The sequence below is a fragment of the Lepidothrix coronata genome, unplaced genomic scaffold (genome assembly GCF_001604755.1).
Source record: "Lepidothrix coronata isolate B3197 unplaced genomic scaffold, Lepidothrix_coronata-1.0 Scaffold14, whole genome shotgun sequence".
Taxonomy (NCBI): Eukaryota; Metazoa; Chordata; class Aves; order Passeriformes; family Pipridae; genus Lepidothrix; species Lepidothrix coronata.
This window is the reverse complement of record NW_016690194.1, coordinates 2276829-2293134: the sequence shown is the minus strand read 5'-3', so window position 1 is coordinate 2293134 and position 16306 is coordinate 2276829. Positions and strand designations below refer to the sequence as shown.

The window sequence follows — 16306 nt, the reverse complement described above, 5'->3', positions numbered from 1 at the left end:
GAGCCCAGTGTCTTCAGCACAGCATCAAGATCAGCTTCTTGCTGCAGTATCAGTGAAGCATTTTTCTTTCATGTTCACTCACGTCAGTATTAGACTTTTACTCCAGTCTTCTAAGCATCTAGTAGAAAACTGAGACAAGTTATTAAAAAAACCAAAACAAACTGCAGATATCAGTAAGGGATATAATCTAGATTTCAAATTTTGTTGCTGCCTGATTCTATTATGATTATTTTGGCTAAGTTTCTTGGTAGATTCAGTGAAAATTAATGTTGCAAAATGTGGAATATGTCAAGATTATCTTAAGTCAGGATGTTCTTTGATGTAAGGTACTCATAAAATTTCACACCTAATCCGCAAGAAAGGAGACCTAATCAATGTGGACCCTGAGATTAGCTCAGTTGGTTACAGAATGCTGCTAATAACACCAAGGTTGTGGGTGTGATCCTTGTACGGGCCATTCACTTAAGAGTTGGGCTTGATGATCCTTGTAGGTCCCTTCCAACTCAGAATATTCTGTGAAATGGAACAGGCAGCAGTTAGCAACCCTTACTCAAGGACATCCAGGAACTAACAAGTTTTAAGAATGTAGTAAATCAAGATGTTGATGTATGTCAATGTATACATTGCTAACCTGGCAAAATACTCAAGGTCCATGTATCCTATAGCTAACTATGTTCATTATAATACTAAAACTTGTGCCTACAGGTCAACAAGACCCCTGCCCCGCGAAGACCCCCTCTCCTAAGCATATATAGGGGTTATGTAATTTGTATAGAAATTACTAACCGATCATAATAGAGGAACTGTACTTGGAAAGTTACTAACTCCAAACTTCTGCGTATAAATAATGGCATGAAAAGTCTGGAGGGTCATGCTTGATTTGTGGACCACCACTGAGCACCCAGGCTTGCAGACATCTGGAATAAACAATCTGTGTCTCTCTCAGGTGTGTAATTATTAGCTTGTTGCACACTGGGTAATGAATCTGATTGTGTGGACAACACTAATGTAAGTTGAATTGCTTTCTTTACCCATTATAGCTGGTGATGGCGGTTTTCCTGCTTGTGTAGTTGCAATACCCTTAATTTATCCAGTAATTTCCTTTGGCACATTTGGTACTTTCTGAAGAAATTAAGAGTTCTTTTGAGAAAATATATTCCTAGACCATTTAAATTCTACAGATCAAAGTGTCTCTTTTCTAAGTTTTCAGAAGGTGGGATTTTTGTAGTTCACTTTCCCCAGAAGAAAAAGAAATTCCTCATCTTATGGAAAATGTACACTAAACAGCAATATTCTCCTGTTTTTCCTTCTGTACAGAAGATACAGTGAGCCTACACAGCATCTCTCTTGACTATCTAAACAGTAACAACTGAAGCAGGTAGTCAAGCACTTCACTAGTCTTCACATCAAGTGTTCACTATTTATAGTAGCAGTATCATTAACAACAGAGATACAGACAAGTATTCATTGTATGAGTAAAAGCAGGCTGAAATAGGTAGGTAAAGGGGCTGATGCTCTAACTGTCTAGCAGATTTCGAGCAATTGAGTCAGCAGTCCATCCTGTGCACAGAACATTTTATTACCAATCATCAGTTTTTTCAGTCTACTTGAACCAGCAGTTCTGGTCTCATAGAAGCTATTCATGTAGCTTGTCTTCAGGTGCAAATTCTTAACAACAAATGACTTCTTTTCTGCTAAAAATATAGCATGACTTCCTGCAACTTCCCAATACTATATGCAGTGAAGTTAAGCCTTTTTGTAGCTTGTGCAAAGGTGGTAGAGTATAACTGTCTACAAGAACATTCTTGCAGAAAAGCCAAAGGGTGGGGAAGACAGGGAATTTTCCTCAACTGCCTTAGCTCATTTCTTAGCTCTAAGAGGCTTTAATTACCTCTTAACCTGAAACTCTCTGAAGTCTCCCTAAACAGCTTTCAGGTGGTTTTGAAGGCAGGGGTTGGCAAGAATAGGCTCTACTTCAGATTAAATTGCTTGCCTCCCTAGCTGTTTGCATGATGAACAATAAGCAGTTCATTATGTTAAAGTACTGAGGCACACCTTAGGAGAAACACGACAAACCACCTTTGTAAGAAATACATGATACCATTACAGCAACAGTTCACAAAACAAAAATTTTAGTCTGTTTTGCCTCAAATGAATTCCACTGTCATCTCAGGAGTAAGATGAGACACCTGGCAGTAACTATGCATGACAAACGAGAATTGATATAGAAAGAAATATCATCCCTCACAATATCCTGTTATTTCACCCCCACACTTCTGTGCCACACTGCAGCAGCTAAACTAAGTAGGGACCTAACTGGAACAAAAATCATCCTGATGTCTTCCTTTCCCTTTCACCCCAAGATGCAAATAAATACACCGGCTAAACCTAAACAAGCACAGACACATGAATGAATGGTAATATGGAGGTAAGGTAGGACTTACCTCAGCTGCAGCTTCTACTGTATGGAAACTTACAGTAAAAACATTTTAGGTCTTCATCATTAGGATTTTTTGGTGGTGCTTTTAGAGGTTCTTCTGTGGTGGGAAGAGGCAACATCATTTAGAAAAATAACTTTATTTTTCTGTACTCAATGTTACAATAATCTGGAATGCAAGTTGAGCTTGACACAAAGCAGAAACCAGCAGTTCCATCAGTGACATTTAGACACTACTGCAGTTAAGTTTTTGAGAAATTTGAGTCATTTTGAATCCAAAAGCAAGACTCCTAGTACACTAAGAAGTGTAAAATTACAAGTCTAAATCTCATCAGGCATAAAACTGAAAGTTCCCTGAGAAGATGTAATTACAAACTAGTGTATACACTTTATATCACAATATCAGGGGGCTTTGAGAGTACAAAAGCAAGATTTGGCTACAAAAATTTAAATGCAATTCCTTAATACTCCATGCTAAAGACAAAATTTTCAAGAGGACTAAGAACTACATGTAACAGAACTGCAGCAAGCAGACTTAAATTATGACAGCTGGTTTTGCATATCCCCTTTTGCATAGTTTTCAGATAATTTCTAATGTTATATTCCTGAGTCTTTCAGTACTCAGAACAAAGTCTGTGCAGTCCAGCTCCATTTCCCCCCAACCCTTCATCTTTCTCTTCCAGCTAACATTGCATTCATGGGAAAAAAATAATGAATAACAATGAATAACACGCATTTTCCAAGCCCTAAAACAAACGATTTAGCCAAAGGAAATCCATTAATTACACCTTCTAGAAAATAAATATTCCAAATAGTTGGCTTTCCAGAAGTTGCTGTTGTGATTTTGTACCTAAAGCTCTGAGCCTCAGTGTGCAATACCAGGGATCCCCATATTCACTTGAGACATGTCTTTTCTTCCCCTTGTCCATGGACAAGGCAGGGACAGCATCAGCACCACCACACCAACATGGTTTATTATACCCATCATCAGCATCACCACCATTGCTGTTACGTGTCAAAGTACTTAGCAGTATAGTATTTGTACCTATGTTTTGTAACAGGAGCATACAGTATTTCACTTCTTTTGCATATACAAAGCCTTGTGTCGCAAATACTCTTCCAAACATTTCACTGCAAAAGGGTCAACATCAGTGTCAAACTTATTAGCAAAGAAGTGGTGGTTTCGTAGCATCCAGTTCAAGTCTCCTACCCCAAAAACACAGACAGAGCGGATGTGAACTCCGCTGCATGGTGGGTACGGTGCACCTTTGGACACGTCACCTTCAAAGTACTGCCACTTGACAAACCTGGCCAGTGCATTCATGTCAGAAACATCGTACTTGTCACTAGAAGAAACTGCACCTGGGACATCAGGGATTCTCTGAATTGTTGCCCACAGGTACTCATCTGGGCTGTAAGTATCTTTTGCCCACTCAATGAACTTAAGTATTTTGCTGCTTTCTAAAACGTATTCTACAAATCTTCTGCTAACTATAAAATAGGCACTACCAGAAAAAATTGGAGTACTCAGAGGTGGTAGTTGTTTGTCTGTGCCTGTGTTCTTTATTTTACCATCAATAATCTCATGGTGTTTTTTCCACCTTACTTCTTTATAAACAGGCATTTTTTCTGTTTCCAAGCTGTTTTCACCTTTAAGGGCTTTTAATTTCTCTACTATTTCCTGGTTGGTTTTTATAGGAAAGTCCATACCACATAGATTTATTAGGTATTTCCAGTTTGAACTTCTACTGTAGAGATCTTTCATGCAGTTAATGTCTGCCTGCACCCTGCTCCATGAAGCATATACCACACTCTCTAACTGGCTTGAAATAAAGACATTATCAAAACATGAGACTATTCCCTTCACAGCAGTGAAAAAAGATTCTGGAGATTTTTTGTCTACGTGAATGCAGTAAAAATTCTGTGGAGCATAGATTGATCTTAGAAGTCTATCAAGCATCTCAATTTTGTGATAAACCACTATTGAATAAGCAATCGGAAATTCTGCTTCTTCATTGCTGAGAGGTTCCATAATGTATTTCCTAGTCTTGGTGAAGGAGGCACAGTCTGCCGTCATGTTAATATAATCATTTGTTGTTAGCCTGGGGCGTTTCTTAAATGACACTGACAATGTCTCAAGCTTTACCTTTTGTATTTCTTCTATATCCCCCTCAATAATCTTGGTGCAGTTAACATTGCTAACAGGATCTTCTTTTGTTAGCTCTAGATGTCTCTGATTTAAGAAGTCTTCTTTCTGGTTAACTTTCAAAACTGAAATGATTACTAAAATAAGAGTTAGACCCAAGAAAAGCCTGAAGCGCAAATTATGGCAAAACCGTAATTTCCTCTTCAGCATTTCAAATACCAGGTAGCTTCGCACGGCTAAAAAAAAAATGTCCTCCCTTCTGCTCATATCAGCATCAACAACTTCAGAAACAAGTTTCTGTTTCTCAGGAATTTGGCGAGTTTGTCAGGAAAATGGAAGGAAAAATCCTAAAAAGAAATGAAATATGATGTCATTCAAAGACTAAAACATTTCTTAAAAAAATTATTAATTAATAATCACATTGTTATTTAGTGACAGTAAAAAGATGAATAGTTCAGCCAAAAATATTCTGTTGAAAATCAGAAATTAATGAATAAAATTAGTTTATTTTTCTAGAAAAAGACTGGGAGAAGCAGATAGTTTTTTGTGAAACCCTATTTCCACAGTACTAAGACTACAAACCAAAGTTCAGTAAGAAAACAGAGCTGATTCAGCTGCATCTAACAAAATTTAAGTCAGATACATTACTGAGAAGCAAGTATTTCTTGTTAATTCATGCTTCAGAGTTTGACAAGAATGCTTTACACCCATTTCAGTGTTGACAGACACTTGACATTGACATTATCACTAAAACTTACACTTCCTGGATGGTAGTCATGCTTTATTTCTCACAATATAAGAAGGCAATAAAGGCAAAGAAGATCCTGAAGCCTTTCAACGTTTTTATGTGAGGTACAGTCTCTTCAATGTCTTGTGCATGAGCTTAGAAATACTAGCAGTAAACAGCTGATGAGAAGAGGGGGGGAAATTAGTATAGCAGAGCACCTCAGTTTTGAGAGAGTTGTGAGAACAACTGTTACTGAATTGCTGAAATACCTTTTTAAGGTAAAAGATAATACTTATCACCTCTATCTCAAGCTGACTTGTGTGAAGTCACTGCAAATGCACAAATCTAAGAGTATAGCAGTGTTGTATTACCATTTTTTAAACACACTTGTTTTTATGTGGAAATGTGCTGCAAGGTTGAGTAGCAGTAAGATTTCTAATATGACAATTTTATTTTCATCTTTACTTCACAGGCACTACATCATTTTTATTTGTTAGCTTTGCTTCCTCTTAAGCACCTTTTTTCTGTTTCAGATATTCTGTGAAGGGATCACTGCACAGTAATGCAGCTGCTACAGCTGTAGCTGTTGAGAAAACTAAAGTGTATTACAGAACTGGGTATCTTTTTTTTTCCTAAGTACTACCTTAAGCAGGTAAATTGATATTTACCTGAATATCAAGAACAGGATATCCTTAAACAACTTACATTGCTACTCAAGTGCCATTTCTACTCACAAATTCACTGCATAATAACTTAGTGCAGGTTTGAATTTCAACCTCTAACTTCAAAAGCCTATACAGTTTTCAGAGAATGTCTTCTAAAATTTTAATCTGTAAGTTAATGAAATATCCAGTATTTGAGGGATATAAAGCTCCTTAAATTTTTGCTACTTTCAAGAAAAAAACAGTGCCTCTGTATAACTTTCTGAACAGCTCTAAGAATAACAGCTACTCAGAAAAACTGGTAAGAAACTTTAAGAAAAAGAAGCGGTACTGCATCCACTTCTGGGTTTTGCTATAGGCTGTTTAGCATAAGAATTTCCTTTTTTTGGCCCTCTTTTATTTAAGCTACCCCAGTGTCATTTTAGCTTTTACTTCATCGACTGTGGCTCTTAACCTGCTACTTGCACATCTCAGAATAGGTACATTTAAGAAACTGAGGCCTGGCATCAGAGTTTTTTGTTAGTAATGCTGCCACTGGGATGCACTACACATTGGGTCCACCACTTTGCCCACAGCACTGCAAACTGAGGGAGCTGACACGTGTAGGAGATGGGGGGCAGGTGCGGATCACTGCACAAATGTCTGACACAGCCATGAGGATCAGCAGTATTCTAAGTGCTATAATCAAGCATTTTGTAACTCAAGCCAAGAGCAAGCAGAGACCACAAACTAGACATAAATTCGTGACTAACAGCATTATATAAACATCTTAACTACGGTAAAGTATACTTCGTTTTCAGACTTGCAATTCTAATTATTATATTCTGCATTTCTTATTTATCTTAGGGAAGGTAGACATTTGTTTGGAAGAAAATTTAAATTTTAACCCTTAAGACAAATAGCCAGGTGAGCTAGCATGCAATTACAGCTGAAAACATAGAGAGGTACATTCACACTTTGAATTAAAATAAAATTTTAAAAGAAAAATTCCACAATTACAGCTTTCAGTTTGCAATGTGACATCGAACACAATGACATAAGTCAGAACAAGTTTTAACATGTTTTATAACTTTATCACACACTTGGCTTACTTGATGTCCTGCTAGTTTTGACTGGTAGATCTGATCCAATAAAAATAATATTCATCACATATTAAATTAGGATACAAGCTGTGTATGTGATACTGTCTATTACTGCTTTCTGCCTAAAAACTTAAAACTTTTTTAGAACTTAAAGTGTACTTCAAATACACTTATATTTGTGACGCTTTAGGTGACAGAAGTCGGAATACTTTCTTTAAGCTGTTAGCACTACCATTTTATCCTATTCTTAGTTTTCAGAGGACCACTATCACTGAAGAGTAACACACACTCAAGAAGATTACTACCCCCTCACTGTTTTTACAATGCAGGGAAACAGTCTTAATTGAAAGTGACCATCGTGGTCTTCACCTTCTAAAATTTTCCAAGAATAAAGCTTGCTAAGAAGTCTTTCCCACTCCAGTTTCAGAATAAAACTCAATTGAAAGCAGGATAAAGAATCTCTTTCAGAAAGGCCTTGTATACCCAGCTGGGTGCAATTCCTCTATTGTTATAAGACCCTGCATTTTCATTATACCAAAATGAGAGATCTGCAAACATTTACACATTAACATGGCTCTTATCCTTACGTGGAGATTTTTCCCCCACGGTCACATGTTTTTTCACTGACACACTGCCTCCTCTGACCAATTTTAACAGTAAGTTACTATTTGTTTACACTTGCAATTTCTAAGTCCTAAAACTTGATCATATCCCATTCACAGAAGCTGACCTTTACAGGGTAAGATTTGGTACCTTCCATCTAATGATGCATCTAATATTCTTACAAGCCTAGAATACTCATTAATATAGCATTCAACTGCATTCAGTAAAGCTTTTAACATCTTTTTCTTTAGCTCTGCATAGTTTTAGTGTGCATACTTGAGAATACGCTGTCAGAGGCAGCACTTTGCACTGTGGGAGAGCCGAGAGACGTTTGTGCCGCCACAGAGAAACAGCTTTATTTGGCAACTTTCGTCTTGCTCTCGACTGAAATTCAACTGCCGAAGTTACATACCTGACCCACTTCCTTTTTTACTGCCTCCTACTCAAGTCAGAGTCTGTATTCCTGATGCAGTAGTCATTAAAAGGGGAAACTTAGAGCAGTTGCTGGTAGTTGGGGTAGTTAGTACAAAGGCTGAGTTAGCTGCCCGCTTCCCTCTTTCCTGCCAAAATTATTCTTCACTGCTGTATATAAACTGTACAGCATGATTAAACAAATCCAAGATAATTTCAACTTGATTTCTACTAGAAACTCGTGTTCACCATTTAAACAGACCTTATGGAAAGAAGGATTATTATACCTAATTTAAATCTCCATTTCTGACACCTCTTTGGTATCAGAGAGCATATCACTTGGCTCATTTGCATCTTAAGTTTGTTTTGTGAACAAGTATTAAGCACCTGGCAGTTTGGGAGCAGTCTTGGTAAAAACTAGGTTCTGATTTAACTTTTATACTATTTAACTGTAAAGGGGCAAGTGTAAACCAGCCGATTTCAGTAACAATGTCTTTAGCTGGTCACTACATAAATTTGAGTTAACTCTACATGCTAAATTATTAATCTGCCCATGGAACTGACTGAAATGAGTCAGCAGTAGACTACATGGATATTTATGATAAAGGAGCCACAGACAGGAGGGAGCAGCACCCTCCGAGTCCAGCTCAGCATATGATTTTAGATAAGTTTGGCTTCACCCACCCTTAAAAGCAAATACAAAATCCCACAAGAAACCTAGGTTTCAAAAAAATGCCCAAAAAGACAACTAAACAAAAAACTTTTACAAGATCATACCACAACTTGGAGGGAGACCAAAGTTCACATGAAGGTTTTATGCAGACAGGCTGGACTGGAGCTGGCAGTCCTAAGAATAAGGATGCTTGTGAGGGCACAGAGCCAGCAGAGCACTGCTACACCAGCCCTGACAAAGGGTGTGAGCCTCAGTCCAGCATTGTGGACACCAGCCTTTGGCTGCCAGCACAGCAGACCTCTTCAGCTGCAGTTTCACAGTGCAACTGGTCTGACACCATGATGTGCTGGTGGTGAAAGGAATGACCCCACATCTCTGCCAACCACACATCAGGCCAGGAGGGGTACAACAACAGACTGTACCATCTGGGCTCTAGGGAGCTCTCCAACATCAGCTCTCCTGGCTGCTGGCAGGGCCACAAGAGCCCCTGACAGCTCCAACCAGCCCCCTCTGCACTCCCCTGTGACCCCATTGCATACCAGTGACACCACTGCAGGACCAGTCTCTAGCCCCACAATCTGGCCACGGACAGTGACAAGCTGATCCAGTCCAGCCTCAGCCAGGGAGGTGCCTGATGTCAGGGCATGTCTGTGCCCACCAACTGCCCCGCTCCTAACCAGGCCCTGGTAGACCTGACATGGGGAGCCACCAGCCCTGCGGTACCACGGAAATCTCCCTTCGCCATGCCACAGTCCAGAAAATACAGGCTCTGGGCTGTAGGCTCTCGCTTGGACTGATATAGCTGGGAGTGAGAGATACAGCTTTTCCTAAATGAGGTGAAAAGCAACAGCAACCTCTAACCAGCCTTATGCTAGGGTGGCTATTCACTCTGCCCAAGTTACAGCACCAGTATTGGGAAAAGGGGACTCCTGGCACTCCAGGGCCTCCCTCATGCCAGCTCACCTAAAACACATTGTCCTCCTCTGTCCTGCCTGAAGCAATTTAGAGAGCAGAGTGAAATAGTAAATTAAGTAAATATTTTTTGTACTTAATCAATTACCAATACATTTTCACTCAAAGTATAATTTTTCCTCCAAAAAAGCAGTTAGGGTTTGCAGTGAAATGGTGCACAGATCCATGTCACAAAAAGATGAAAATCATTAGGGGCTGGTGGTATAGCAAAAGAAGAGAAAAAGCAGTTATCTTTCCATTTTGGCACTTCATTCTTCTCTTGTATCAGTGGAAAAACGGTTGATGCAACACTTCAAACACTGATTTAGCAGAAGCATTGCGGCCTCCAAAATACATCTTGGGCCAGTATCAGCACCAGAAATTCAGAAGGCGGCAGGTACACGGTAAGAAAGTACTCTGGGGTACTTCAGCAGCCTGTACGTTTCGTTAAAAGCTGGCAAAAAGGCAGGAAAGACCTTAGAGTTAGGAAGCATCACAGAGGCTGGTAGGAAGTCAAAACAAGTTCTAACAAGAGCAGGGAAGATCTGATAGGTCTTGCAGACCTAGCTGCAATGTCCTGGTGTCATGACTCTCTCAGCCTTGTGGGCTGCTGAACTAAAGTTTCCTTCATTTTTCTTCCTATTCTGCTTCCTCTAACAAATATCAGAGGAAGCAGACAGTGATGTTTGCTGTGTTGTAGTTGCTTCAGTGACTTTTAGCATAAAGGCACTGTGGAGAGCACCCAGCAACATGAACATTATGCGTAGGCCTCTATTTTATGTCCACAGACACATCAGCTTTTAATCAAAGCTTTACAACAGTTACTTGAAAACTTCCTGGCAGTTGCACTAACATCCTACATCCATGCATGACAACATGAGACTTTTATTTTACAGAAATGTATTGAAGAAAAGCCAAGTGGAAAATACAGTACTGAGTACATCCATGTCCGAAGCGGTAGTTGGGATGGGCGAGGAGACAAGTAATCATCTTGATGGGTGGGGAGTGAGAGTCAGAAATTACTTATTTTTTTCTGTTCTCATTTTGGAGGAAGGGAAGATATAAGGAAACTTCAGCTACCCCTGAGAACAGTAAGAGGTGTTGACCTTGCTGTTCTCTTTTCCCATTCACAAATTCCACCTGAGATACAAACCTTTTCCTCAAAACTACAGAATAAGTCCCTCTACTGAGGATGGATTTGCTGGAAAGCCCCTGAATTTTACCAAGGCATATCCGGGATGCTTCCAAGCCACAGATCCCAGTTATTACAATTAGCCTGCTTCCATTCAAATTCAGTTATGCAAAACATTAATTCTGATGAGGAAGTGATTTTTAAAGCTGTAAGCACCTTGCATGAACACAAACATGCCTAAGCACAGACAGACTGAACAGATACAGTGCTATTGGCAGAGATCTGCCAGACAGAGCAAAGTCACATTTACCAGCCTCTCCATGATATCAAGCAGCACAATCTTGAAAGTAGATACGCCTGTAACTGGATCAAAGAACTCATGTTTGTTCCATTAGATAGTTTTCAGTCTTAGTGCAAATGAGAACTGGCCAAAAGCTGAGTAGTTGGCTTACCATTAGGCTTTATGGGACTCTTAACTTTGAAATCATGCAGAGACAGCAGCAGGGTTTCATGTGGGTACAGTTGTCTGCAATTGACAACACTCTGCAGGCACAAGGCTTTTCAGAGCTGCCTAAGAAAATAATAAAAGAGAAAAATGCACTCCCTTTTTATAGAAAAAACCCCCACACATTTCTAGTCCCTTTTAAACAAAACTCCACAAATGGCTAGTACTGCTAAATTCACCACTACATGGAAATTTAATAGTGAGAGTAGATAAAGGTAATTTGGCTACTTCAAAGTAAAATGTGTATCTATTTTTTTTCACGTAATTCTAAAGTAGGAACTATAATTTCACCAGAAACAAGAGCAGTCACTGCACTTCTCACACCCACCTACAAAATTTTGCTGATTGCTGCCTTGGGACAATGCTGTATTTCAGAATGGGACACGCTGGTAGGAAAGGTAATCTAAAAACAGAACCAAACCTCATGGCAGAAGGAAGAGGCTGTCAAATTTACTTGGGTCCCTCTTCAAGCACAACATATAAAATATTCTGAGGAGATATTCTTTAGCCCTATGTAGAAGCCTTAATTTTAAAGCCATGCCTCTACTTAAGAGTTCCTCAGTGAGCTTTCTGGGATAACCTATCACAGATGAGGTTTCTGTTTGTTTTATTAAGTTCCTCTAACAGCACCACAATTAATCTGTATATAATAATGCTTTACAGTGCAAGAAATGGTGTCCTTGGAGCTATGAAGTAAACTTAATAGTACAAGTTACTTGTATTGTTGGGCACGCTGCACTTCTGTGGAACTACCTTTTTTCACCATTCCTAAGACAGAATTCTAGGTTGATAGTTAGGTGTTCTCAAGAGCAAGTTTCAGGAGCTTATAAACCAAAGCAAGTGGAGAACTTCTGAATTATGTTGAAAGCCAAAGGAAAACAGAGAGGAGATTATTAAAAAAACCAAATTAAATCTTTTCATAAGACTAGCAGTGGCCTTTCCAACATAGTAACAATGGTAACAAATTTGAAGAGCAGGATTTTGTTCCATGAACACCATATTCTCAGCAAATAGACTGTAAACCTTTAGCTTGTATGTTTGCCTCTGCATTTGGTTTATGTTAGAAAAAAGGTAGAGTTGGCAAAGGTATTAGGGTTATATTAAGCAACTTTTGGCTCTTCTGGCCTCAGGAATTAAGTATTACCCCAGACAATTCAGATTTCATAGGAAAGACATTATGCTGATAACTAACATTTATTATAGGCAGAGTAAAAAATCAATGAGGAGACAAAATATAAGCAGTATTTTCTTTTGTATACAGATGCTTTTGAAAGCAATGTACCATCGTAACTGAGCTCCAACTGGAGCTACAAATACTGCAATATTTTTCACAAGGATTTTCAAGTTGAAATAGACAAGAAAGCTATATTTGTCCCCTCTTGTCTCACTACCATTTCTGACTGTTATTCTTGCCAGCTCTGTGGTCACCCACCTCATATTCCATTAAAAATGAAATTTAAAATAGCGGACTCCAAAATGGCAATTCCCTCCTGCTGCCACTCCTCCCCTTTCCCACAAAGAAGTCTACTTTTTTGAGCAACACTGAAAGGAGGCAAAGTGCCAGAACATAACTGAAACTCCTGTCAGGCTTCTTTCACAGTCCTCTCACCCAGCCCAACCTGGGCCACAGAAAACTATTTACAACCTTCTAAACAGTTTCTCAATTCTGAAGAAAAAAAAATAAGGAAAGAAAAAGGTAGTTCCAGTGAGGTTGGGGGGGGGAGGGGAAGCCACACCCCAGGACTGCAACACCTCGAGCATCAGATGTCCCCCGAATTCTGTGCTCGGTAACAGATTTCACACCCAACCACCACCCCCCGAGGGCAACGGCCTGCCCCAGGCTCCCCTGCACGCACTGCCGCGGGGAGAGGCAAAGGGAGGACGGGAAGACAGAGAGATAGACAGAAAGTGGGGAAACAAAACAAACAAACAAAAAAGGAAGCGTGGAGATGTAAAAGCAGACCAAAAAGGCAGAAGGAAAACGGGGAGAAAAGGGAAAAGACTGGGAAAACAAAATAATTACAACCAAAGAGAAAAGGAGAGAGAGGAGAGGGGGATAAAGGGAGAGAAAAGGAGGGGGAAAGGGGGGAAAGAGGGAAGAGGGGGGAAGGGGGGTAAAGAAAGAAAAAAAGGGGAAAAAAGAGAGAAGGGGAGGGAAGGTTTGCGGAGGGAAGGCTTGGGTAGGGAAGAGCGAGGAGAGAGGAGAAAAATAAGGAGAGAGGCACAAAAACGCGCCTCCCTGGGCTCCAGTGCCGCACCTGCCCGATGGTCCTGCCGCTCCTGGAGTTGCGCTGCTCCGCTCCGAAGGGTAGGGCGCCCGGGAAGAGCGATGCGCCAGCCCGGCAGAGCCGCCACCCGCTCCGGGGCCACGCCGTTCCCGGTCCGGCGGCAGTGCTCACCTGCGGGGCCGCGCTCGCTGCAGGGCGGGGCAGCCCCGGGACCCGCAGGGAGCCCGGCGACACGGCACGTCCCGCCTGCGGCCGGCGCCGGACTGCGGCCCTGCACTGGCCGGTCCGCCCCCGGGCGGCCCCGCGCCTCTCACGACACCACCCACCCATCCACCTCCAAGTCCGACCCGACCCTCCGCGGGCCGGCGTTTCCCGCCCCCGCCTCTCCGCCCCACCCCTGCCCCCGTCTTTACCTGGATCGAGACGCCTGGCTCGAGGCCCTTGTTTGTCCTTTTTTTACTTTTTTTTTAACGCTTCCCCGGTAATGCCGGTAGCGTTGGAACCCACGTAGGACGGGGACAACTCCTGTACGACTCAAGGCAACAAAGGGCTTTTTCGCGGTTCCCCGTCAGGAGGAGACAATACCCGCAGGGCATAGCTCCAGACGGCCACGCACCTACCGGAGCTGGTGGCCGGATGCCACTTCGGGGCAAGGGGGAAAGCCATCACGAAGAATCACAGGTTCACAGAATCACTGAGGCTGGAAAAGACCTCCAAGATCATTGAGTCCAACCTTTGACCAAACACCATCATGTCAACTAAACCAGAGCACTGAGTGCCACGTCCAGTAGTTCCTTGAACACCTCCAGGGATGGTCACTCCACCACCTCCCTGGGCAGCCCATTCCAATGCCTGACTACCTTTTCAGTGAAGAAATTCTTCCTGATGTCCAACCTGAAGTCCCCAAGAGCTCAATGCTACTTATCACTGCTCTCTAATCCCAACAGTCCAACCATTTAGGCACTGAGTGGGCTCGGCGTTTGTGAGCAGGGGGACCCAGCGGGACTAGTGCTCCCCAGCCTACCCAGAGCTGGCCTTCTGCACACAATGTGGGTTTGAAGTGGGTCAGTGGGGGAGAATCAAGAGATGGAAGAGAGGATGGGGTGGGAAGGCACCCGGCCTGGCTAGGAAGCTGTGAGTGAAACTTAACAGCGGTGCAAGAGTAAAAACGTGCCTGGACAGAGTCTGAAGAAGACTCTGATTTCTTGTTTGCTTTTTCCCATCAGATATCTGTCCGATGATACATACTCCACAGGATTTGGAGAGCTGTGAAACATAAAGGTGGAGCTTACAGACAAGCATCTTCTTATTTTACCAAAGTACTTAGAAAGAAAACAGAAAATTAATTTCAAGGAAATAGGAAGTTCAATAAAAGTGTGTACCTCATTAAAAAATCCCGAGTGCTGCAGCCTGCAGCAGCTTGAACAGTGCTTGTAGATTCCCCTAAAATCCCTGCACATCAGCATTATCTGGAGTGCAACATGATTTGGCAGCTGGAGGCACATCTAATAGACTCTCCTGTCCTTACTTCATCCCAGCTGTGAGCTCCTACTGAAAGGTCCTACATCTGCACAAGAGGGTGGAAACTGACAAGAAAATGAGAAGATTGGGCTTCAAGGCTTTCACTAGGAAATAGCTGCCAGAAGAAGGGGGAATTGCCTCCATGTTTCACCACCTGGATCAGACAGCTTATTTTAGGAATGGACTGCATACCCTCAAATCTTCATAGTTAGTTGTCAAGAAAATTTTCACTGTATGTATACCCTGTGTGTAGAGAAGTAGCGTATAACTGCGTGCTGTTTTGGCAGTCGTCCCTTTTTCCTAACAGATCGGGGGGAGAAAAGGGAGTCTTCTAGTGTGTCTGTTATTTATAGGGCTGAACTTTTGGTTCTTTGTGGAACCCCATGCCAAAAAAGCTTTTTGTCTCTAAACCCAGCAGAGGCTGGTAACAGGAGAGAGAAATCTGTGGGGAGGGGGCAAGATTTCCTGTTAGTTTTTCCCATTAAGAGTAATGTTTTATCATCAGTAATGATCTATGATTACAAGCAGTGTCTGTATCCTGTTGGTCTTGCAAATTAGAAAAATAAAAGCATACATTTAATTATTTGTTCTCTTGCTAAACCACCTGCAATGCATCGCAGAATTGCAACTGCAGTAGAAGTAAGTAACAGCAGAGCTGAACACTGAGTATTCTTAAGAGAGTGAATTGGGTAAACTTTGGGGGCAGATGTTTGCTCTCATGGTTTTCCATCCCCCCTGCGCTAATTACTTACACAGCTAAAGATGCAAAGAAGTGTGTGATGCAAAGTCATCAGCCAGAGTTGATGAATATTTGTGCAGAAACAGGAAGTACCTCTAACAAGTACTTCCTGTGAGAGAAAAAAAAAAAGCATTAAAGTTATTACTGAATGTAGTTATTTCAGGTAGCTGAAATTAAGAAGTCTTTTATTCTCTAACTCTTGCACAGACAGAAAGTGAAGTTCTCCATAGACTGATATGATTACAGAGGTGGTGATCCTTGGCTGACCATGCTGGCAAAGACTCATTTGTTTATTGCAGCTTTGTAACATTTCAAGGACCATAAGTGTTTGACTTACGGTTCCTTTCATGGATAGTTTTTGTCAACTGATCCTGAAATAAAATGGATGACGTGGGTTTGCACCTGGTTTTCACTCTTCTAACCTTGAGTCCGGAATATGAAGATGACAGAGTCCACAAGCTGCCCTTCCTGCTTTGTGACAGACCACTG

The 16306-nt window shown here is 41.4% G+C and overlaps 1 protein-coding gene across 7 annotated transcripts; it reads right to left on the bottom strand.

Moving 5' to 3' along the window:
- Nucleotides 1–1453: 1453 nt before the first annotated feature.
- On the bottom strand, nucleotides 1454–13700 carry GCNT1 (glucosaminyl (N-acetyl) transferase 1, core 2). 7 transcript variants are annotated; one of them, XR_001873396.1, is made up of 4 exons: nucleotides 12762–13312; nucleotides 11277–11395; nucleotides 4584–4930; nucleotides 1454–2537 (listed from the first exon to the last, which is right to left on the bottom strand). XR_001873396.1 is itself a non-coding variant. In XM_017806328.1 (3 exons), exon 3 carries the CDS (start codon nucleotides 4848–4850, stop codon nucleotides 3513–3515), a length of 1338 nt encoding a protein of 445 aa, XP_017661817.1. In that variant the 5' UTR covers nucleotides 4851–4930; nucleotides 11277–11395; nucleotides 13588–13700; the 3' UTR covers nucleotides 2544–3512. The 7 variants fall into 7 exon arrangements, 6 of the variants coding, with proteins under 6 accessions (XP_017661817.1, XP_017661815.1, XP_017661818.1 ...); XM_017806328.1 differs by lacking the exons at nucleotides 1454–2537; nucleotides 12762–13312 and adding an exon at nucleotides 13588–13700 and having other exon boundaries at nucleotides 2544–4930; XM_017806326.1 differs by lacking the exon at nucleotides 1454–2537 and having other exon boundaries at nucleotides 2544–4930.
- Nucleotides 13701–16306: the final 2606 nt, after the last annotated feature.

Bases quoted from the DNA above. Each gene is read 5' to 3' on its own strand.
- GCNT1 (XM_017806328.1), bottom strand. From the start codon at position 4,850: ATGAGCAGAAGGGAGGACATTTTTTTTTTAGCCGTGCGAAGCTACCTG.